This window comes from Parasteatoda tepidariorum, chromosome 7 (assembly GCF_043381705.1).
Source record: "Parasteatoda tepidariorum isolate YZ-2023 chromosome 7, CAS_Ptep_4.0, whole genome shotgun sequence".
In the NCBI taxonomy this organism is placed as follows: domain Eukaryota; kingdom Metazoa; phylum Arthropoda; class Arachnida; order Araneae; family Theridiidae; genus Parasteatoda; species Parasteatoda tepidariorum.
In genome coordinates this window covers 4,872,461-4,898,617 of record NC_092210.1, presented here as the reverse complement: position 1 = coordinate 4,898,617, position 26,157 = coordinate 4,872,461, and the positions used below count along the sequence as shown (strand labels likewise).

The 26,157-nt window shown below is 33.6% G+C and overlaps 1 protein-coding gene across 1 annotated transcript in view; it reads right to left on the bottom strand.

The window, feature by feature from the left end:
• Positions 1 to 26,157, bottom strand: part of LOC107439313 (ankyrin repeat domain-containing protein SOWAHC) — a 127,419-nt gene that overhangs the window by 37,536 nt on the left and 63,726 nt on the right. Inside the window, exon 8 of the mRNA XM_071183008.1 lies at positions 1,058 to 1,130. Within this exon, the coding sequence (XP_071039109.1) occupies positions 1,058 to 1,130 (73 nt within the window). The remainder of the gene's footprint in view (positions 1 to 1,057; positions 1,131 to 26,157) is intronic.

Below are 26,157 nucleotides of genomic sequence, written 5' to 3'. Positions count from 1 at the left end.
ATGAAGCAGATGCGTTTCGCTCCGAAAAACTAAACATAACGGAATGGGAAGAAAAGAGCGGCGACGCGCGACAAAATTATTTTCCAGAATCGACGTGAAATTCCCTGAGAATTCCCGGTTTTCCAGTGGTATTTCAAAATTCCCTGAGAATTCCCGGTTTCCAGACTGAGTGGCCACCCTGATATGACTACTCTTCGGTTAACTTATTATTATTAATAAACATTCTAAATTCATAGAAATAAGCCAAGAGAAACGGAATATAACATCCCATTTACTAATTTTTGAAAACACTATTCTCTGTTTTTCCGTTTACATATTCTGTATTTTTTATAGCTTATGATTACTTTACAAGATAAAATAAATTTTTTAAAAATAATTGTAGTGCGTCTACCAGTACGAAAATACAAATCCAATTCACTAGTATATAAGACATGTTAACTCGATTCTAAGTTGGGGTACCTTCTCATCGATGAAGGTTGACATTGTCGATATCTACTATCCCCACATTTGTGCCCCGGACTTGATGTGAACCCGCCTACCTTGGCAGAAACGCCTACTTCGATTTGAACACGCCTTCTTTGATGGATGGTCCACATTGAGCAGTTGACTTGCTACTTGTGACTGCGACATTGTCCTCCTCACGATGTTGCTACTCAGTATCGATCACACACAATGTACACCGTATTCACTCGACTGCTAAAGGCAACACAGGAGCACCCACGACCATGAACTTAATACAGCTCTCACGATCAGCAAGAGTACGGTGACTGTAATGCAGCTCTCCCGGCTGCTCACGAAACTGCAATGAATCAACTAGTGGTATTCGTTCATCGAATTCTATCACGGATATAATTCTAGTGGAGGAGTACTGTAGTGTGTCTACCACTACGAAAATAAAAAAATCCAATTTCCTAGTATATAAGACATGTTAACTGGATTCTATGTAGGGGTACATTTTCATAGATGAAGGTTGACATTGTCGAAAACAACTCGCCCACAAATATCATCTATATGTGGCTAGGGAAAAGTAAAATGATAATAATGAATCTTGTCTTACCATAGGTATTTATAAGGACTTCCATTATTTCTTCGTGGCCAAACATAGCAGCTAAATGAAGTGGTGTGTAACCCTAAAAAGAAATAAGAAAAATCAACATAGCATAACGATTTATTAATTCGAAATTTCAGATAATAAAAAAACAATTGAACATTAGACGCCATAAACGGCCGGCAACGCCGGCCTCAGAAAAATCTTTGCACAGAGTTTAAATCTTTAATAACATAAATAGAGCAATTATGTATTTGATACCTAATATTAACTAACTGAGTAAATCTTTAAGAATTATGAAAAGTTTAAGGACTTGAGAAGGAAGTTCTTTAAGCCATGAGACAGAACTTTAATTCAAACAAATGTAAAAAAAGCAATGAATCGTATTGGATATCGGACGCTTATTCTCTCGAGTGTCTTATTGGAAAGCAAAAACAAAACTGGAAAAAAAAAAATAATAATACTGTAAGGTCCCTTTCTTCAGAAAATAAAAGGACGTGAAAAAACATGAAAGACGTGAATATACAATTCCCAGGCATACATTCAGCTCGTTCGAAACGGTAAGTGGATAAACCGTTTATTGGTGGCGATGATAATTATTTAAAGTAACTTCTAGAAATCTATTAGACAACCAACGATTACCAGGGTAAACATACTAAAAACAAGAAAACAAAAATAAAAACAAAATACTGTAATATCCCTTTCTTCAGAAACAAGAGGACGGGGAAGAAAAAAAAAACATGAACGACGTGTATTGAAGCGAGATCAAGTGAAGCGTAAACAAGTCATTTTATTGAATGTCGTATCTTTAGAATAACCCTTTGTTTTAAGAAATATAACGCAGTGAAGAGGAGGGAAAAGAGAAATAAAAGGGAATACTTATAGGGGAAAGCTATGAAAAGAGGCACGTCTTGGCGTGCAATATGTAAAATAACAATAGAAATCCGGCTTTCTGTCAGAGGGGAGGGGGGTGATAACTTTCTTCCACCCTTCCTCAACCACCATTTGAGTAGAAAATTTTCCATCTTGACTCTTTAGAAAGTCAAAACGTCGCCAATCGATCTGCAGAAGAATAAATAGATGCGAACCGGAGGGATTGAAACGAATCTGCATGTTCCAAGCTTAGGATGGTAGCAGCTGTCGACACTTTCGCGAAGAGAGAGAGACTCGACGCGAAGTCGTCCAACAATCGACGTGTAAACGCGACGAAATGCCGAAACCGTTTAATAAATTTAAAGTAATATCTATCTTATTCGATATAGATATCTGAAAAGGGGAATATCGGCGAAGGAAATCCTTTTGTTTTAATATATCGGCCCTTGCACAAGCTGCCGTGGCTCGGGGAAGGTTTGTGTGCTTTGCATATTTCTGGCCCGACAGATGGTCCTTAATGTATATGAGAATCATCTTCACTTCGATTCGATCGAGTACGAACTCGTATGGAAGTTGTTTATGCTTCAGGTTGCCGACCACCTTAAAGCCACAATTCTACCTGCTTAATTTGGAACAATCGATTTTTCTCTTACAGCACTACATGGGTGCACTCAATCTACGGATAAAATTGCAAAACGAAACTCGTTGTAGAAGAGACATCTCGAAGCAGTTTGTGACGGCATTATAGAACCATCTTATGAAAACATCTTCACGTGCTTTCTTTGGCCTTAACTTATAGAATAAGTATTTATGGAAACTTAAGATCTATAAAATCATATCTTAAAATCTATAGAAGGAAAAGTTACAGAACACTTGAAACGGCTGCATGGTAGGTTATATCTCAAGTTGAGAATAGTGAGCAACATCAACAGGATCATTAAATCAACTTTAAAGATATATTACTATAAATATTTAAAATGAAAACGATTTTTAGATGATTAATCATAATCGTTTTCATTTTAGACTTTATTTAGAATTATTATTAAATTTAAGATTTGAAAACGAGTAATGAAACAAATTTTCGGGGTGAATTCAATTTTATTGCCAGATTTTTGTATTTAACAATTTTCTGGAGCAAGGTTGAACTAGATTGTAATTATCTGTACCTTAATTTAATCGTCATAATATCGCAACTCTAGTGATCCAGTGAAATATTGATTAAAAATCTGGAAATGACAAATGAATTTCGAAGCTGACTAAAAGTATTTTTTATTACATTGCTTCAATAAATTTATACACTCTGAGATTCCGCTTATGCAAGAGTCAAAATTTTTGATGGTTTTCCATTGATGGACCAACATAATCTTAATGGTAATCATCCATAATTTCGTCATGAACCATTACATTTTTTCATGGTAAGCAATATAAGTAACCATCACCTCAATATAGGAATTCGGACTGATTTATGATGGTTCAATATAAAAATAGCAACTTGCTTTGATGGTTTGTTCTTGCTGAACCATCACAAATTTGCATCATAGTTTTTTAGAAATCAATTGTTTGAATGATTATGAACAACCATCATCTCAATGATCCAACATAAAAAAACAATTTGATGTTTTGATTGTATATTTCTGAGAACCAACAAGACGTCCCATTAAACCATCATGAAAATATATAGTTGGAACCATCATGGAAAATCACGGATCATCAGAGACTGTTGGTCCATGAGAGTTAAACTTCTCTTGATGGTTAACCATCATAGTATTAAAGTAGCATTTTTCATCATGGAATGATGGAAGTTTGTTGGCATATCAAAAATCATGAACACAAAATGGAAAATGTTGGATGATGGTGACCATCAAATGATGTTGGACCATCATAAATCTCACTGGAAACATAAATCATCAAAAATTTTGACTTGGGTACACTATAGAGCATAAAATTGATGAATGGATGTGAAAAAAAAAGTTATGGCGCGTCCTCTGGGACGCGCAATTCTCCATCGTGGAAAAAAAATATGGTGCCAGCAAATCTAAGTAGAAAAAATTTAGACCTTAAATTCTAGCTACTAAAAAAATATAAACAAAAAGATTAATGCTAATGCAAAAATCAGAGCATGTGAGAACAGATTTAAAACAATTACGATTATTCCAGTTCAGAGAGCAATCACCGAAGAGTATAAATGGGAAATTTATATAATTTTAAATAGGGTTCGCTTTGGAAGAAAAAAAATGACTCGGAAATTTAAAATGTCTAAGGTCTGAAGGATCCGTATTTTCCAGAGTCTAGACAGGGTGCTTAGTCAAATTTCTCAGCAAAAAATAAGCACCTTTAAAGTACATTTTCAAGCACTCAAAAATAATTTTAAGCACTATATGCATTAACAAAATGCAAAATAATTTTAAAAGATGATCATGATAAAATAACTAGTTTCTGACAAATAACTCTTTTTCCTTGATTATATTAGCCACCATGAAAGACCGAGAGATTTTTTGGTTCTATTTCAGAGGGTGGAAAAGGAAGACTGAAATTGAGAATGTCTTGTAAAATGCAGCAGAGTTGCACAAGAGAGTGAAAGAATCTCATCGAACTCAGCACAGTAGAGCCACACGCGAACTCGCAAGTATTTCATTAAACATTTTTACATGTTGGCGCTTTCATACGCCATGGACCGACGGTGTAACGAAATGGATTGTAGTTGAATGAATTGTGAAAACGTTGAATAGAAGAATGTGAAAACCACGATTTTGCATAATACACGGTGAAAAAAAATAGATGAGGAAAATAGATAGAGGAAAAAAATCTAATTTTCGAAAACGAAAATTAAGCACTTTTTAAAAACATCTCATGGAAAAAGCACATTTAAGGGCTTTTAAAAAACGAAAATAAGAACCTTTAAGCACTTTTTAAATAATCCTAAGTCCTATCATTTCAGCGGACAAGTTGTTGAGAATGTCTTACAACAGAACGGACGAAATAGAAATATCCGAAGAAAGAATATCCGAAACTGGACATTTGCAAACACGGATTATTTCTCCAATACGATTTCATTTCCACTTACTTCTGACAAATACGACAAAATATGTACAAAATACGTACAGAAATTCCAAAATCACCACGAATGACTACTGGACATCACATCAGCCTTCGAATGTACTCAAATAGGAATATTAATATCAATGGAAAGCGTATGGACATTCAAATCAAATCAAGAGGACGTGTCAACCTTCATTTTTAGAGAACTCAACATTTACCTTCTCCCGAATCTGGGAAGAAAAGCACCCTATTTTTCCTTTTTCCACGGGAGAATTTCAGCTCTGGAGAATTTGTCTTCGTCACACATAGATATGCTCTATGGAATATAATTTTCTTCCCTCCCTTTTAAAAGCTGCTGGTTGGGAGAAAATTTTTTTTTCCTTCTTTCTTTTGAGTGGTGTGGACGGTGTATTTGATATGCGGCGAATAGTTAATCAAATGATTCATAGTGGAGACACTCGAATATTTGATGGATGAGGTGGTGCGTTTTCTAGTGGGGGTATGTGTGCGAATATAACTCCCTTCTTCTCTATGCGTTTTCATTGTGATGGATGAAGAAGATCTCTTTAATCCATAAAATAGGACCTCGCCGCCCTTTTTCTGGAGTGAGAAAAAGGGAAAGCAGTAGACATCTATATATCGTTTTCCGGGAGAAGTAAGTAATCGGTAAAGGTAGGGATGGGGGGTTGGCCGGCTCATTCGAGTCCACGTGTCGGACGTTCCACAGGGGTTCAGAAAGCTATTTGCGAATAGCCGAAGCATGAAATTTTTCATAAGACCTTAGCGAACCCCACCTACGCTCGATTACGCGTCCCTTCACCCGCGAAAGGGAGGGGGAAGCGCTATCGCCACCTCTGCTTGGATACTCTTCTTTTATACTGCTGATATAAATGAACAGTTTGTTTGCAATCCTGCATTGTTTACATTTTCTTTTCAGGATTGAGCGGTCGGTCTGTATCTTATGTGAGTGGATAAAGAGAGCATAAAGCTTTCTAGTGGTTGTAATTTTAAGAGTTTATAAGCTTAAATATTTTTGTGGATAAAGAGAGCATAAAGCTTTCTAGTGGTAGTAATTTTAAGAGTTTATAAGCTTAAATATTTTTGTGGATAAAGAGAGCATAAAGCTTTCTAGTGGTTCTAATTTTAAGAGTTTATAAGCTTAAATATTTTTTGAGTAAAAACGTTTCTACGTTAACAGTGCGTCTCTTCCATAACTTGCTCAATTTGGTAGATTATTTAATCCGTTCTCCTAATTATATATTATTTTATAATCGTCGTTGAACAGCCAACCCAATTTTTGGGTTTACGGCTGCTTATGTTCAACTCCGTTGCCTTGTAATTTTAAACCCAATTCAGAAGACAAGGAAACTCCTGGATCAAGTATCGGGAGAAATTTGCCTTCGTGGAGGGCTTCTTGATGGAATTAATCCGCATTTGCGCTACATGGGAAGGAAAAATACGAAAACCTCGCGCGGTTAGCGTGACGGCAAAGGAACTTCAGTCCATGATCCATCTACCACTGAGGATTTTTATGTCAGCACTGTGGTTGGTGCGAGCCGAGTGCGGAGTTCGTATCGACCAGCCATCGGTGAGATTCAAACCCGGTTTCACTTCATTGGAAGGCCAACTCCCTATCCCCTGAGCCACCACGGCTTCCCTACATATAGCAAGAAAAAATTGGTTCGCAAAACATGAAAGAATGCATATCAGAATACAACGGAATGCGAAAATTCAACTCTCTACGAATAATGCAAGTCACAATGTAACTACGAACAATCGATTTCAAAAAGTAAATCTAAGCATAATGCATGTCAAAATGCATATCGAAATGCAACTTGTCCAAATGCAACTCTCTAAAAATAATACATGCTAAAATGCAGCTCTCGAATAATTCATGTCAAAATGAAACACTATGTATGTAAAAATGCCATTTAAAAAATTTTTATAGTTATAGAGCAAGGTGGTTTCCAAAACACACAGTTTGAGAGCAACTTAGGTCAATTCTAGAGATTGGTGAAACAACCACACCACTTTTATCTATATAAATAAAATGCGAAGGGAAATAAAGAGCAATTATCTTTACTTAAACAAACCGTTGTAAGAGTTACATTTTAAATTTTTCTTTATTCAACTCTTTTTTTTATTCAATATTATTATTTCACACTCTCCCTATATCTGGTATAAATTTATTAATCGTTAATAAAATACTTTTTATTAACGATTACGCGTTAATAAAAAGTATTTTATTAACGCGTAATATGATGTATTTGATTGACGCGTGTTAAAAATTATTTGNTTACAACCATCGTTGAAGAGCCAACCCAATTTTTGGGTTTACGGCTGCTTATGTTCAACTCCGTTGCCTTGTAATTTTAAACCCAATCCAGAAGACAAGGAAACTCCTGGATCAAGTATCGGGAGAAATTTGCCTTCGTGGAGGGCTTTCTTGATGGAATTAATCCGCATTTGCGCTACAATGGAAGGAAAACCACGGAAACTTCGCACGGTTACCCTGACGGCAAAGGAACTCCAGCCCATGATCCATCTACCACTGATGATTTTTATGTCAGCACTGTGGTTGGTGCGAGTCGGGACCGCAGTTCGTATAGACCAGTCATCGGTGGGATTCAAACCCGGTTCATTTCATTGGAAGGCCAACTCCCTATCCCCTGAGCCACAACGGCTTCCCTATATATAGCAAGAAAAAATTGGTTAGCTAAACAGGAAAGAATGCATATCAGAATACAACGGAATGTGAAAATGCAACTCTCTACGAATAATGCAAGTCACAATGTAACTACGAACAATCGATTTCATAAAGTAAATCTAAGCATAATGCATGTCAAAATGCAACTCTAAGCATAATGCATATCGAAATGCAACTCTATGAATAACATAAAACGTGTTCAAATGCGACTCTCTGAAAATAATACATGCTAAAATGCAACCTTCGAAGAGTTGCGAGAAAAAAAAAATCTTTTATAGTTAGAGCAAGGTGGTTTACAAAACACCCAGTTTGAGAACATCTTAGGCCAATTCTAGAGATTGGTGAAACAACCACACCACTTTGATCTACATAAATATAATGCTAAGGGAAATAAATAGCAATTATCTTTAATCAAACAAATCGTTGCAAGAGTTACATTTTAAAGTTTCTTTTATTCAATTCCTACTATTAGTTCACACTCTCCCTATATCTTGTTCAAATTTTCAATCTTTAATAAAATACTCATTATTCATCCACTCAACTTCAAATACATATTTTCTGAACTTGTAGTGGATGACACTTGATGTTAATACAGTTTTTTTTTTCAAATATTAATTCATTCATCAAATGTAATTAATTAATTTTAGTTTTGTACGGGAGAAAAAATTGTAATTAGTTAATAAAAACTAAATTTTTCTTTGTTGACCTAAGTAGGAATGACTTTTAAATTTTTTTAATATTATTATTTTTTTAAATATATTTATATGTATTTGTTTACAATTTGAAATTTGGAAAGATTAAGTTATGAAGAAAACTCGGTATAAACAGCAATTATTAATATTATATTCATGCAAACTTTATTTTTCATCGTGCATGGTTATAGGTTAGTTTTCATTGCATGTACAAAAAATCTCTTCTGTAATATAATTAGGTAAAATTAAATGATCTTTTTCAGACTAAGGGAGGCAAAAGATGTAACCATAAACAAGAAAGCTTTTTATTATCATTTTCTTGTATTGTTACTTGATTTTAAACTGATAATTAAATATTATTATTTTTTTCTATTGAGACCTTTCATGCATATAGGATAAAATTCAAATTCCGGTAGTACCAAATTTATACTGATTGAAATTTGAAAAAAACTAAACGTGAGAGTTTGTAAAGAAATAAAGAAGAAATAAAATATGGTAATAAAAAGTACTAATAGTTATATTTTAACACTATAACAGTTTATATTCCACAAGTTCCCAAATAAATATTACACAGACATCCGAAAAATTACAGATCATATTTCAAATTTAAAAAATGTCAAAAGATAGGGACGATTTTTAAAAAAAAAATTTTATTATAATTTTTTTTTATCATAAGCAAACGCGAAAATGGATATCACACCCGCTATAACGTGAAAATCACTTACGAATCTGAAAAAAAAAAAGTATACTTTAGAGTAAAAAAAAATTCACCCTACACTCACTGTTGCCATTTTTTACTCACCTAATACTGTAAAAGATATTCACAAAAAAGAAAAATGCATTGTTCGAGACTAAAGTAGAGTGCTGCCACAAGTTCCATGTAGCCATGCATATTAATCATGGAGGATACTCGCTTCACTTCTATTCAAATGGTAGACGAGACAAACCCACCCACCTCTATTTGGAAATGATGATAAAATGTACCCCAGAGGTGGCATTTTTCCCTTTTCAAGGGAAAAAAAAAGAAGAAAAGGCAAAGAGCTTGGGGAGAATCAAAGGGGGAAAAAAATATAAATATCTCTTTTGGTTTATCAAAATAAAGCATGAACGGGATGAAAAAAGAAGACGATTTGAGCAGCGAGAACAATCAGCAGTGCATAATGACAACAAACTAATGGTGTTTAAGGGAGAAGTGAAGTGAAAAGGTCCCCTGACTCGTTCAGATTTAATGAATGCTGGGTAAAACGCAACTTCACCAGCGAGGAACAACGTAAAGACGTCACTTAAGCGTCAACCAATCAACTCAGTGCATGTTTCCAACACTAATCACGACTAGTCTTTCCTATAACGGCTGCACGTATAATTTCTTTTTGAGAAATGAAAATAAATCGTCCGAGACATTAACTGTTCTGTAAAGCGTATAAATTATTCCATAAGCAAGTTTTTACTGAAAAAACAGAATCAAACATACAGTAAACAATATTACAAAAGGGGGAAAAGAAAGGAATTATTACTGAAAAAAAAGTCATTTTTGTTTTGAAACACAGATTCATTTTTTAAACTGTGAAAAAAAAGATCCTGATACGGAATTTTTTATGAGACATTTGAAAAAATTGAAATTAAAAAGTTGCTTCTAGCTCTCGATTCTTTCCGTCGAGCTAACAATAAGTTGTAAAACAACCAGGTAGAAAACATGGGCGAACTGAGAATATGGAGTACATAAAATTGTTTAGTCGCAATTTGATAGAGAGCAATTTTCACATCGAGAACAAAACAAATTCAATCGCTTCAAAAATATAAAAATTGGAAATGACAGTCAAGCGCTCAAAAATAGGCGCCCATTTTCAAGACTTGTCAGACGTGAATGAGAAGATACACCTGCGATTTGAAATATAAAAAGCGAAGATGCAAACGAAAAATGGAAAAAATAAAGGTAAGAAACATAACTAGAAAAACCGCAGTAGCTGAGAGAGAGAAAGGATGAAAGAAAAACAGAACAAGAATGGCCGAGAGGGGCAAATCAGGGTAAAATGCATTATCACGTGCAATGGAGCGGTTGTGAAGAACTAATGTCGTTAACAAGTGAATCATCTTTCAGATGAATAAAACAAGATTCCAGGACATCAAGATGAGCTGATGTGACTGGGTTGGAAATAATTTTTGGTCTATCGAAATTGAATTTATGCCCAAAATTCCAACAATGTACAGCAATGATTTCTCGATATTTTTTTAAAAATTAATTAAAGTTTTTATTTAACTTATTTAATTCAAGAAGTGTCTCAAAATACAGGAAGAAAAATGGAGTAAGTTTATCACAATAATGATTCCTTACATACAACAGTAACTTCAATCCTGTTAAACGTGAATAACACAAATCAACTATTCAAAGACTCAACCTTATTATAGTGAGTGCTTTCGGGTATGCTTTTCGATTAAAAACAGAGTGTTCCGTAATGGCCAATCTTCACATACATTTTTAAAATCATTGTCAAAAATGAAGTAGAAAAAGTACACGCATAGAGGATCGCAAGAAAAAAAACCATGTAGTTACAAACTGCAATATATAACTATGTTTAAATGATCCGTCGTTGTGCAGGGTGTACCAGGATTATTGGGATTAACTTTAAGGTGAGGTAAGGGGCAACACAAGGATTCATATTTGTATAGCACCCCGTGGTCTTAAACGTCTTAGTTAGCCGCCAGGTGGGGTTGTTCACAAAATGAGTAGGGTGTGGTGGAGCTTTTCCCTGGTCACCTTGCTCTCCTGATTTAAGCAGCATGAATTTCTTTCTTTGGGATGCACAGAAAAGTGTTTTGCTGCTGTGGATATCCAACAAAATCCAGGTGTATTTGAGCGTATCCGCCAATCTACGGTGCGACGGTGTAATTCATGCACCGTTAACAATAGTGGAAACTTTGAACATCTTTTGTGACGTTTTCACATGACCAATAAATATTTAAGATGATCTCAAGTTTCTTTGTTCCTTGTACCTGTCATACAACTTTCCCGTGACGTGTCCAACCATGAGTAGCTGTGCAATTCTAAATCCTCACGATGTCCCCCACCACCCCTTAAAAGTTTATCCCAATAATCCTGGGACACCCACTATCTGTGCATGAATTGCTCACTCCAAGACGATCAAGAGTATCTAAAGTGGGATATTAGGCTGATTTTAAATACAGTCAAACCCCGCTATAGTGAACTCCCGGATATAGTGAACGAAATGTTCGGGCCGTGCCTTGCTATACACGCATAATAATATTTTTTGCGGATATAGTGAACTAAGAAAGCGAGGAAGTTGGATATTATGAACTTTTTTCTGTCTGCGACTGATTTTTTTTTCTTAATTTTTTAAAATAATTTTGAAATGTCTTACTTTAAAATAAATACTTATAGTGATTTTTAAAGCTATCTATAAAGTGGAATGTAGTGATAAGCATTTTTTCTTGTTCGCTTCTTTTATCTCACTTTTCCATCTCTAAACAAAGGCCAACCCAGGCAGATGCATGGACAAATTTTTCCTCGCATCAGCTAAAGATGACAAATTTTTTTTTGTAGACAAGACGAAGAGTAATAAAAAAAATAAAAGCAAGTTAACACATTCATCTTCGTTACTACATATTATTTTTCAGTCATTTCTGTATTTCATTTTATGGGTTACTCATTTAAATAATGTATAATAAAAAGAAGGAGTTCGAAACCAATAGTTAAAATTGTTTGCGTAACGGATATAGTGAACCGAAATTTCGGTCCCTCGAAGGTTCCCTTTAGCGGGGTTTGACTGTATATAACTAAGTGTGTCTGTTTCACAAAAAGTAACGGTTAAATGGTTTAGAAACACTTATATTCTGAAGAGCTACACTATCTGGTCAAAAGTGTCCGGACACCACGTGGTACGGACTCAGAGCGTCTTGAGGCACATATTAATATGATGTTGGTCCCCCTTTAACATCGATGACAGCCTGCACACCTCTAAGAAGACCTTCCACCAGTTTTTGATAAGTTGCCATAGGAATTGACTCAGGGTGCGTAACCAGATTTTTCAACAAAAAATAAGCATTTTTCAAGTACGTTTTAAGCACTCAAAAATATTTTTAATCACTTCCTCCCCCCCCCCAAAAATCATAATTAGGATCTGTGCAGTAATAAAAATCATTTTTTTCCCATCCTTTAAAACTCTTAATTAATAAACATGAAATGAATGAAATTTAAAATCGTTTTCAAAAACTTTACATAGCTAGTTTCTGATAAATACTGCAGAGAAAATTGTGAAAATCGTGTATTTCTTGCAATTTAAAACGACAATCGCAACGGCAAAGAAAAAAAAATCTCTTTTTTAAAAGATAGAAAATCAAGCACTTTTTACAAACCCCGAATAAAAAAAGTAATATATACCCCGAATAATTAAAGGCTTTTTTTAAAAACGTAAATCAAAAATAAGCACCTTTAAACACTTTTTAAAAACGCTACGCACCCTGTGACTTCCATCACAGCTGAAGTGAGTACTTGCAGTGAGGAGGGTCGATTTGGTTGGCTACGGAATCTGGGCTCTGAGAAGGCCAGTCCAGGTTTTGAACACCCAGTTCGTCAAACCCTATTCTGTGCAAGCTTCGATGTGTGAATGGAGCAGTTATCCTGCTGGAAGAGAAACGGGCCTTCCCCAAAATAGTGCCATAGAGTTGGGAGTGCAGGGTTGTCCACATACATTTCAAAGTTCATGTTTCCAACCACTGGAACTAACGGATCCTGGCCGAGAAACACCCCGACACCATTACCAGGGGTCTGTCCAGACATTTTGTGAAAGGTCCGTTTTTCGTGAAATTGTGAAAAAATTACTCACGTTCTTTCAACCAGGGTCCGCTTTTATGAATTTGTGCAAATAGGGTCCGTTATTGCAAAAAAAGACTTTTTCAAGGACTTTTTAAATTGTAAATAGATACAACATTATGCTCGGCACTGTAAAATTACAATAAAAAAATTAAATTTTCAAAAATAAACAGCAATTGCTGCTTCTAAATTAGAGCTGCTGNATTTAAAACGACAATCGCAACGGCAAAGAAAAAAAATCTCTTTTTTAAAAGATAGAAAATCAAGCACTTTTTACAAACCCCGAATAAAAAAATGCACCTTTAGAGGCTTTTTAAAAACGTAAATCAAATAAGCACCTTTAAGCACTTTTTAAAAACGCTACGCATCCTGTGACTTCCATCACAGTTGAAGTGAGTGCTTGCAGTGAGGAGGGTCGATTTGGTTGGCTACGTAATCTGAGCTCTTAGTCTCCCAAAGGTGATTTAGATTGGGGCTCTGAGAAGGCCAGTCCAGTTTTTGAACACCCATTTGGTCAAACAACGTCTGTGCAAGCCTCGATGTGTGAATGGAGCAGTTATCCTGTTGGAAGAGAAATGGGCCTTTCCAGAAATATTGTCATAGAATTGGGAGTGCAGCATTGTCCAGAATGTCCACATACATCTCAGAGTGCATGTTTCCAACCACAGGAACTAACGGGCCCTGGCCGAAAAACGAGAAACACCCCCACACCATCATGCTTCAACCGGATGCCCGGATACTTTTGGCCGGATAGTGTATAAGTTAATAAATTATGATTGAAATGAATACTTACTCCCTAAAGGATTTCGAGATGTATCATAAGAAAGCAGCGAGCAGATACCGATGAATAGCAAAATCATGAAAAGAAAGGAAAATATTGTTAGACAAAAAATTAAGATAGAAGAAGTTACTGTTATATATGTTACCGCCAAAGTGTGAAATCCGTTATTTCATAGAATAACTAGGTACTTCATAATATAACTAGACAAGTCAGTTGAAGTACATAATATTATTGAATTCTACGACTTAACTAGATATTTTATAGATCGTTAAGAATGAAATACGGCACTATAAAGTTCTTTGAACAGTTTATAGCTGCTTTGCAATGACGTGTGTATGTACGCTTCATTCCGTTGCTTTTAGAGGTAGTTATTAACCTTTCGCGTACGGCTGGTATAACAGGAGGACCAGAATGGCGGGCTTCATCATACTAAGCGCCGTAAGGAAAGGGTTAATAAAAACAATAATAAATTATATCATCCGCAATAGGGATCAAATGTATTTTTTAGAAGAGCTTAGTTATTTAAGATCAATTAATTTATAAAATAACTTTGAAATTATTTATCTTTCCCTTTAAAGGTCTGTCATGAGTTATTTCATAGAATTACAAGGAAAAGTAGGAAATTTTTCATCTATTATATACTTTAAGTAATGTGTCTATTTATTTCATAAAATACCTAGTTATTCTATGAAATAACTGAATTATTTACACTTTAACAGTAACATATATATTAGCAATGCTTCAGTTAATAACAAAAGTAATTGCGTTATTGAAAAATTGACAATAAAAATACTCAATAAAAACATATAATTCAATAAAAATCTTTGCTAAAAAAGTTATAATTCAATAAAAAGGAACATCAAAAATGTTTAGTCCGTAAAAATCTACGATGCAAACAAAAATTGCGATTTCATCCATAGGAAATCCATTTCTTCCAAAGCACTGGAAGAAAGTGGGAAAATGTTATTTTATTTTATAACCGACGTTGAATAGCCGATCCAATATTCTGGGTTTACGACTACCAATGTTCAACTCTCTATCCTTGTAATTTTGATCCAAATTCAGAAGACAAGGGAGCTCCTGAATCAGTACCCCAAGAGGTATTGATTTGTTAGGGGAACTTGGAGGACTTCGTGACCACGATAGATTTAAAGTGCATGAGTCAACATTTACTGCACGGGGAGTCTTCGGCCGGCGGGGATCGAACCCACGACCTCTTGGACACGGGCCCGGTACCCTACCAACCAGGCTATCCCGGCCCCTAAAGTGAGAAAATTGTAAAGAAACTGGACAAAATGGAAGAAATAAAAAATAACCAATGCAATTTTAAGTATGGATAGTTGACTGTGTAAAGCTAAGCACAGATGGCGCCACGGGCTAAAATTCGTCGTAAGACTTCCGGGTTACTACTTTCAATAGATTTTTACCCTTTATTTGAAAAAAAAAGGACGTCATCAAATATTATTATACTTGTAGTGTTGTTTACAATATAACGCGTTTAAAATTTAAATTTCAACGAAATAAACAACATAAGAATGAGGAACAGTCCACAAGCATGCTGTGCCCTGCAAGATGCAACCCAAAAAATAACTAACGGTGATATTTAACACAAATATAGCCAAATAAGGGATAACATTGAAAACATGTCAAACCTTACACTTGAGCCGTGATAGAGCGCTTGCCTTCCAATGAGGTGAACCAGGTTCGAATCCCAGCAGTGGCTGGTCGATACAAATCCGCATCCGACTGGCACCGACCACAGTGCTGACGTGAAATATCCTCAGTGGTAGACGAATCAAGGGTTAGAGTCCCTTTGCCGTCAGGCTAACCTTGGGAGGTTCTCGTGGTCTTCCTCTCCATGTACCGAAAATGCGGGTTAGTTTCGTCAAAAAGTCCTCCACGAAGGCAAAATTTCTCCCAATAGTTGTTCCAGGAGTTCCCTTGCCTTCTGGATTGGGTTCAAAATGACAAGGCTACGGAGTTGAACATTAGAAGTCGTAAACTCAAAAATTGGGTTGGCTGTTCAATGGCGGTTATAAAAAAAACACCTTACACTTGGGGGCCGGAATAGCCAAGTTGGTAGGGCATTGGGCCCATGTCCAAGAGGTCGCGGATTCGATTCCCGCCGGCCGAAATTTATTTTATGTAGTAAATGGTGACTGATAAAGTTAAATCTGTCGGGTACTTTTGGGGGTACTGATCCAGGAGTTCCCTTGTCTTCTGGATTTGGATCAAAATTACAAGGATACAGAGTTGGAACATTGGTAGTCGTAAACCCAGAATCGGGTCGGCTGTTCAATGACGGTTATATAATCTTACACTTTATTTGTGTTTTGATATTAATTTTCTGAAATTTATTTTAGGCTCACAAACAGTTAGAATTTATATATTAAAGGAAACTCTTATGAATGGTAGAACTACGCGCAAATTTAATCACAAATTACAATAATAAAACTTAGTAGAATAGTAAGCCTGTTCACACATCGCCTCGTAAGCATAACATAGGCGGAGGGATACACCGGAAGTTTTCTGAATTTCTTCCGGTTGTAGGAGGCTTGTTATTGTTTACATTCACTCAACCATCCATTTAAAGAAAAAGCCTACACTTAAAAGTTAATTTAATATAGTACTAGAAAGTTAAAAAGTTTAAAAAGTCAGCTTAAAAAAAATTCTTTATACTGTTTTAGTTTTATGTAGAATTTACAAAAAATTTATAAATTATTATGATGATTAAAAAGTGTTAGAAGTTAATTCAGTTATTTGAACCTGACGGCAATTATAAATTGTTTGTAAAAATAAATAGTTTAATTTAAATATTTGATATTTCTTATTAAAAAAGATTTTCTTCCATTTTTCCATCTTGGATTGAGAGAAACCTATTTCCTCAGGGGTTTTTTTCCCCCTCACTAAGGAAAAAACTTGCCACCCTTGTTTTAAAAACACATAATTCATTAAAAATCTAACTTAAAAACATACAATTCAATAAAATCTACATTTAAAACATATAATTAAATAAAACAAAATTTACATTAATTCAATACCTACACTCTTCGATATCCAATAGAAGGAGAGAAGACCAATTCATGCAGGGGGGAGATGCAGCAGATGCAGGGAGGGAAGGGAAGAAAAAAAAGAGAGAAATATATTAGATGGTGGAAATTTCATCCAATGATTGACAGGTAGCAGTATCCCATGGTCAAACAGATGGCCACAAAGGGTCATCTCTCTTGTCCACTTTCATTGGAGTAGGGGGTGGACGATGCAATGCCCTGATTCGGATGGGACATAACATATTCAGCTATTATAAATGATGTAAGAAAACTTAATTGTACACAAGCTTTAAATAATTTGATTTGATATAACGGGAAAGGTTTCCAGTATCGTTCTGTATTTAGAATATAAATATTTTGGAGGTTAATAGATTTTTTTTAAAGAAATATTTTTCAGCTTTGAAAATCGGTTTGATAATGTTCGGTTTGAAAATGTTTAAGGGTTGTTCAACCATTGCGTAAGCATGATTTTTGCAATAATTCTCCCCTTATCAGCAAAAATAAGAAAATCACCCCTTATTATTATGTAAGAAAGTCGCAACACAAGACAAGTCGTAGCAAGTCGCAACACTTCCCACATCCACCCCTAGTATTTTGCTTTAGTTTGACTTTTACTGTTGTTACTTGATTTCAGAATTAAGGCTACAGTGAACTCTTAATAAGTTTTTCTTAAAAAATAATGTTACATTGCTGTAACTTGCAAAGATTGTTCATATTTAGATAGAGAACACACACAAAAAAAAATAATAATAATTTGATACATAATTCATGCAAAATTAAATTTCTTTCAAAAAAATTGTCGATTTATTTTGAAGTTTAAATAACCTCCTTGCTCTAAATGTTTACTTCTAATGTTTTAAATGTTGTTCAAAGATTATTTGTTAATTTCTACTCTATTTACATTTCTCTTCAAATTGTAGGGAAAAATTTTACACATGTTTCTACCAATTTCCATACAGAGAAGAAAAAGCAAGTTCCATAAAAAAAAAAAAAAAAAAAAAAAAAAAAAAAAAAAAAAAAAAAAAAAAAAAAAAAANAAAAAAAAAACATGAAAGTCGCCCCTTTATGAGATGACTATAAAATATGTTATGACCTTATCTTGAAATTTTTTCTCTACAAGTATTTTTTTTTTATTGATCTAGAGAGTGTGCTAAAAACATTTCATGGAATAGTCATCAAAATTACAAAGCATGGAACTATTTCAATTTCCAGTTCTCAGAATGCAAAATTTTTGTTTTGAGAAACACTGCACAAAGACAGACAAAAACAAGTTTTTGTAATAAAAAAGCAAAATAACACTAATATTGTCAAATGTTTTACAAATTGTTATGATTTTAATAATTAATATTCTTTTTTATATCATTTAATTAATATAAAATGATCAAAATAAGAAAATCGATTTTTCGAGTGATTTTCACGATTTTGGTTGTCCACTGTAGCCTTAAATTCAAATAAATGGTAGAATAACTTTTTTTAAAAAATAAAACATATGTTTCCATACATTTTATAAAACTTTGCTTCGCTTTCCCTCCGTGGTTAGAACTCTGGAAATCTGCAAATTCAAAAAAATCTCCCCCACCATTTCCTTTCCCCACACTTTTACTTCAAATTTAAACTTTCTTTTTTTCTTTTGCCATTTAATACAAAAGAATTTGAAAGTAATGCAATTTTAATTACAATCCAATCATTAACATTTCTCCTACTATCCCTCTTTATCCTTGTCCTAATCACCATAGTAAGACAAAAACATTAAGTATCTGCGCACACAATCCAAAGCTCAAAATATTATTTTATGATAGAATAATTTTATTAAATATGCAAAAAAAGTTAACTATTTAACATTTTTTATTTATTCTTGACAAAAATATATATATTTATATATAAACGTGCACTTTAACATTAAAATCATTATAGAAAGATTAATACACATTAATATTTTACATAGAACTACATTCATATAAAGTAATTATCCTATTAAGTTCTATTAATAATTAAACGAATTAAAAAGTGATGAATCAAGTTTGTATTTCAAAATTGTCAACATTTTTTATTTTTTAAGAAGAAAAAAAATTCAGTGTGCTCAGAAGCTCCCATTTAACACAAATATAGCCAAATAAGGGATAACCCTNCCCTCTTTATCCTTGTCCTAATCACCATAGTAAGATAAAAACATTAAGTATCTGCGCACACAATCCAAAGCTCAAAATATTTTTTTATGATAGAATAATTTTATTAAATATGCAAATAAAGTTTTTATTTATTTTTGACAAAATTATATATATTTATATATAAACATGCACTTAAACATTAAAATCATTATAGAAAGATTAATACACATTAATATTTTACATAGAACTACATTCATATAAAGTAATTAACCTATTAAGTTCTATTAATAATTAAAGGAATTAAAAAGTGATGAATCAAGTTTGTATTTCAAAATTTTCAACATTTTTTATTTTTTAAGAAGAAAAAAAAAAAATTCAGTGTGCTCAGAAGCTCTCGAGGGCTGCAGGTTTTCATCCCAATTTATGCTAAAAAAACATCGCTAGGAGAAAAGAAAAGTCTCCCAATACCCCCTAGAAATCATGTTTTCCTGAAAATAGTTGCTTTTTCAGCCTTTTCAGGCAAAAAAAAGTTGCTATAGTTGCCTCATGCCGAAAAAAAATACAGGGTATCTGCTATATTTTAGATTTTCATATCCATGACTAATTCCAAGAATTTTTCATGACTTAACGAAGTTACTATTTTCTCCGACAAAAACACAACAATAAATTTAAAAAAGCATTATAATGACATTCATTGAAATGATAGGTATAACTAAAACTGTTATACTCTGCATCTTCATATTTATAGATTTTATATTTAAAAAACAGAGTAAAGAAGGAGTTGAAGCAATAAAATAGCTGAAAAAAATACAGAAGCAAAATTTTTTTTCTTTTTTTCTGCAGAATTAGAAAGAAATATTCCTGATTTTTCTGTTCTCATTTCAGAATAAAAAAAATTCGTCAATGACTGGCTTGCTTCAGCTAGAATTTTAAATTGATAAAATAAAAAAAATAATAACAAAAATTCTGAAATCACAGAAGTTTAAAAGATAATTCGCTCGATCATGACAAATTTTGTTCAATACTGAAATTCACGAGTTTCCAGTTGCGCAGATACCCTGAAAATAGTTGCATTTTAGTCGCCTGTGGCAACCCTGTACTATGGAATATCTATTCCCTTACTTTTACTGAGAAAATTTTAAAAAATCCCCTTTAGAATCGAGGGGGGAGGGGGTAGTGCCATAAAAAGAAAGGGAAAAAAGAAACATAAACAAAAGAAAACTTTAATCCTAAAATTCAGGACGAACAAGTTCGAAAGTTCGGTTATGAAATTGTAGAGGCACCTGGTGCAATTCATTCCCCACCCCCCATTCAATCTCGGACAGCGGCCGAATTTTATAAGGCTCATGTTTCTCTCCCCGAGGCTTCGAAAGAAGCAGTTTTATATAAATAATATATATATAGATATAGATATATTTTTCATTTCGTTTTCATTTTCAAAAAGGACATGTTTCAATTCGTCAATTACAAGGGAGGAAAAAGAAATCTTGAGGGGTGTAAGTGTAAAATAGAATTTTCCGAATCGAACAATGTTGTCTTGTAAGTCACGAAATACCTGTCAATCACTGGTTTTAAGTGGACGCTGAAAATACAACATGGATATGAAACATAAAAAACTGAAACATAAAATATGTATTTTTTTTTCAGACATTGCTTTACACATGACTACGTAAAAATGTTAAATAAATATTTTCTTTCGATTATCCGGGGGCGGATAATTCATTTTTAAATTTTTTTTTTTTTTTTTTTAGTTGTTTGCGATATTGGTATTTTGGAACATTTTAAGTTTTTCAGACTATTTTCTTAAAATAATTAAGTATTTTAAACTTTATTTTACGCAGAAAATAAATGAAACATCGTCTACAGCAATGTTTAATTAGTAAAGGAGACTCCGTTCACCAACCCCAGTAATTATTTCTTACTTATTTTTTTTTTTCCCCCTCGATAGTCGATATTTTTTTTAAAAAAATATTTTGTTAACAAAATATATGTGTCTTGAAATAAGTTCATGCAATAAGAGCATTTTGTTGAGATGTAAATTTTAACGAAATAAGAGTTTATCTAAATTTTTAAAATACATAAATAAACTACACTTTAAAATAAATATTTTAACTTATGAACACACGTAGTAATGAAGCAATAAGAAGAATGGGAACTACTTTTACTAGTTAACAAGATTTATAAGATTATAAAAGAGGATTTTATTTTCTCTCTTGAATCAAGTTTTTCACATATATATTCAATATTATTTTTACACATATATTTTTAAAACTCCAAAAAATATATTAAGATTTATGTCTGGCAACATCTAAGTTTTCCAACCTTATATTTTTTTTTACTTTCGGTCTTTTAAATATCAACGCAAGCGTGAGCTTATAATATGAAGATCTCGAGAGGGATTAATTTTTCTACAACAATGGATAAATAATCATTGTTTAAAGGGAAAAGAATGAAAAAAACAACAACACTTAAATTGCTATAACTTGCGAATCAATTGTAATTTCGAAAAAGAAAAAAAAAAAGAAAAAAACTAGCGATAGCTTTACACAAATGAAAATAGTCCTTATATCACGTCAAATATCAATTCGGCAGTTGCTGATCTGAGAGGAGCGCTGCAAAATAACCCGTATGTTTCCTTTCTTTTGCTAGAGTTTAACGGTTAAAGTAGGGTCTGTCTAAGGTTTTTCTGAGAGGTACCTATTTTGTGAAAATTTAGACATAACTTGTGAAAAATTAAAAATTATATTTAAAAATCCAACACAAAAATATGGCAAGAAAATGGATTTATCATTTCTTAAGGAATACAAAAATAAAATTTTAAGAAAAAGTATTTTGTGAAACTACCGTTTTTCCTAAAATTAAATTTGTGAAACTACCGTTTCTCCTAAAGTTGAATTTGTGGAGGTACCGCTAAACGGTAGTAAATTCGGTCCGAACAGACCCCTGAATCATCAAATAATAAAAAAAATTTTCTTCTTCCTCGTACTCCCTTTACATTGTTCTACAAAATTTAGCAATGCCTGGTATAAATATGCAACTATTTTTGATGCATACGACTGTAAAATGCATTTCAATTCTAGGTATAAATATGCAACCATTTTTGATGCAAAATGTACTTGATGCATAAAAGTTTCCGATACAATCATAAAGATAATAGAGTAATAAGACCAAAAGTTTTTCCAAGAATAATATATTTTGTAGCATTTAAATATCGTCCTTCCTATGCCAAATAATAGGTGGTAGTAGCACCAGTGACCCAACTATGAAGGGGTTAGGGGAGGGGAGAGTAAAATTGAAAAGAGTGTGCATCGTAATTGGCAGGCCTCTGGATAATGAGGGTCCTCCCTAATGAAGCGACCTCCTTTACTCGCATCCATCATTCTCAAAAGATATCGCTGACGGCCGCCTTTTTTAATGGGACCTCCCCCCATTTATAGGTCTTCTCTTCCCATCTGCCCCTGGAAGTTGCTTTACCCGAATGTATCTATCTAACTTTCGAGGTTCTGAAGAACTCGCGCTCCTGTTAAACAACAATATTTCTATGTATCCGTCTCTTTTGGGGTTAAATGTTGCTTGATTTGGCAAAAATGATTCTTAATATGTAATTTCAGTCATCATTCGGATGTAGTTTTTGGGTAATATTTATAAAATTCTGAACTTTCTAAGAGCAATCAGATATAGTTTTTATCGTCACTGGAAACAATTAATCGGATTCTTTTTGTTTTTGTTAATGGCAGGTAATGAACTATTAAAAAGATTCTGAATATTCAAAGCGCAATCAGATTGTTTTTATAGTCTCTAGAAAAATGATAAAATAAGATTCTGAATGTTCAAAGCGCAATTAGATATAGTATTTGAAATCTCCAGAAAAAATTTATAAGATTCTGAATTTTATCATTATTTTTTATTATCATTTTTTCTTCTTATTGTTATTAAGGGGAATTAGATATAGTTTTCGTAGTCTCTAGAAAAAATTTATAAGATTTTGAATGTTTAAAGCGCAATCAGGCACAGGTTTTATAGTCTCTAGAAAAATAATAAGATTCTGAATGTTTAAAGCGGAATTAGACATAGTTTTTGTAGTCTCTAGAAAAAATTTATATTTTTTTCATCATTTTTTTCTCCTTATTATTATTAAGCGCAATTAGATATAGTTTTCGTAGTCTCTAGAAAAATAATAATTCTGAGCGATGAGATTCTGAACGTTCAAAGCGCAATCAGATATAGTTTTTGTAGTCTAAAAATCAATAGTTAGAAGAAGAAAAAACAAAAATTTTAAAACTTGTTCTCCTCTTCGTAAAACTTGTATATTGATTATTTTAAATCATTATTGCACATTAATTTATTCAAAAATATCCATATTTTTTAAAATTTAATTTCCTGAGATTCAGATTTAATGACTAGAATAAAGTCGGTGTTTAAATTCGTATAATTAAATGGTGTATTTTTTTCTGTGTTCTTTTCCTTCAGTGTTATTTTTTACCAATTGGCAAAATGAGTCTTGGTTTGGATTTGATGGCGTCCACACACTTTTCAACTGAGTTCAAGAGTAATAGTAAACAGTGCGCATGCGTCGTCATTGCATGAGTTGCTATGGCGACCGCTGCCGTTTTTCTTTTTATTTCACTAGCAGGCATTTTTAATGTACTTACATAATAATAATTTTAAGCATTTCTACATTATTTTTATTATTAACGTATAATTACTGGCTTGACGGTGATTTCAATATAAATATGAATGTTGAGGAAGGAAAAGTATTTTGTGACGTCTCGAAACACGTACAATAGGCAGGATTTGAAAACCAATCCGACGAAAAACATCCATTGAGACGGTTTTTGCAACCCATGATTTGAAATGTTGTGGTGTTTAACGGAGTCAATCCAGAAAGAAAAAGCATTTGACCAATGGGTAACCAGTGGTCGTAATAAGACGATAATAATTTTTAAATTTTTTTCCCCCCATTAGTTCATCTTGATCAAAAACTTTTTGCTGGTATATACTATGGAGACTTCTGGTTAGATTATTTATTTCAGGTGTAAGTTGGTCACATAACTCTAATTTATAACGTTTACAACTAACGCGTTCTTTTATTAAGCCAGTTGCCATTGTAGGTGCTCCCAGCATTATCCCATCCCAGTTATTATTATTATTGGGGTGCTTCCCTCCTTATCGGTAGTTGTCATCTCGGATTTAGTTGAATATTGAAACATTCCCCATCACGGTTGGCAGGACTTGTCTGTCTCGTATCCCAGCTGCCGCCCTGCCTGATTGACAGCTCTAAGCGAGGTGGGGGTTGCCCAGATCAGTGTCAACCCTGTGGGAAAGTTATCGTTTGAGGAACGTATCTAATCGCGCTTCTGGGTTTTGATAGACGAAAACTTTAGACAAAAATGACATTGGCTCTAAAAACGTGACGGGCGTGACGCGTCACCCTAAAAAACAGTGTCTTTTCATCCCCGATATCTTTAAAAAAAACATAAAGAAGTCCCAGATTTTGATCCTCAAATGATTGACACGCCAATCGCTTGTCCAAGTGCTTTTTATATAAACACAGAACATTACAAATCGTGACTTTCGCATGCACCACACCACGTGGTGTGTATAATCCTTCTGTGGAACGGGGTGGGCATCTGGTTCAATACCCACTTCGAAATGTTATAATATTTTTTGTTGTACGCAAAAAAGGAAAAATGCTTGGACAGATGTTTTCAGTCCTTATTGTCACGCCTTTTGGTTTTGTTCCCGAAGATTGACAACGGGATGAACGGACAGCTCGATTTGCACAACTATTTTTTCTTTTTTTGGTCTTGTCATTTCTTGCTTGCACATACTGAATTGTAAAGGAAAGCAGATCCTTATTGGGGGGATACAATGTTGTGCATCGATCCTTACAATTACAACAGGGATGGCTTGTTAAATGCCATGTTATATGCTCAGACCTTAAGTGCTTAAATCGCTTTCAGGTGACTAGGAGTGGAAAAAGGAAAGAAGAAAAAAAAATACTATTTCCTGTTACACAGGAGATCAGAATCTGATGTTGAAAATGCATAGGGAAATGTTACACTAGTGACGGTAAACACACTCACGTACCTCGTGGCAAAATCGCAGCAATACGGCGACATAGTAGCAGAACGTTACTGAGTTCTTGCAGAAAGATTTTTCTTTTGCAAAGTTTAAAAAAAAAAATTCTTTTCTTCAGAAATTTACACTTGACCGGGATAGCCTGCTTGGTAGGGCACTGGGCAGTTATTGATATTGATTCTCACGTGGTTTTTGAATATCCCGATATATTTCAAGCAATATGGAAAAATTCGAATCGTGCATTAGAGTATTTTCTTTTTAAGGCAATGATTCTATCGGATTTTTGGCAGTTACTGCTATCGATTTCTCCATAGTTTTTAAATCCGATATCTTTTATACGATATTACTTATTACAACAACCTAATCTCGAATCGAAACAGGTCATTTGAGGAGTTATATTCGTGTGATTTCGTCGGCGATCTTTTTTTCGGCAATTACTACTACGGATTTCATGATTTTTAAATTTTTTTTTATTGAGATGATTATTTACAAAATACGAAGGAGGAAGTAATTTGTGCGCAACACGATCTTAGAATATCACTCACGATATAAGAATAAAAAATTATTAAACGTTCAATTAAAAACAAATTATACAGTTTTTTGCTTGTAAACTCTGAATTTGTTATTTTAAATTAGTAACACATATGTTCGTTTTTATTAAAAGTATCTTGCAGAAAGATATTAGTGCTAGAGAGTTTTGTCGTAGATAACTCGAAAACTGGGCTCACGTACAGGACTGAACAGAATTGTTGGCGTTCCCACTACATGTCAAACATACATATACTAAAGGTTTTTTATTTTATTTATTTTATTTAAAATTTCAAATGGCAAGGCAAAAGGTACAAATAGAAAGACGAAATAAATAATGAATACAAATGTACGTAGGATAACAAAGAACGAAGACCGAAGTCATTGCCTTAAAAGTTCTCTTGCTTCCCAATATCTTGAGG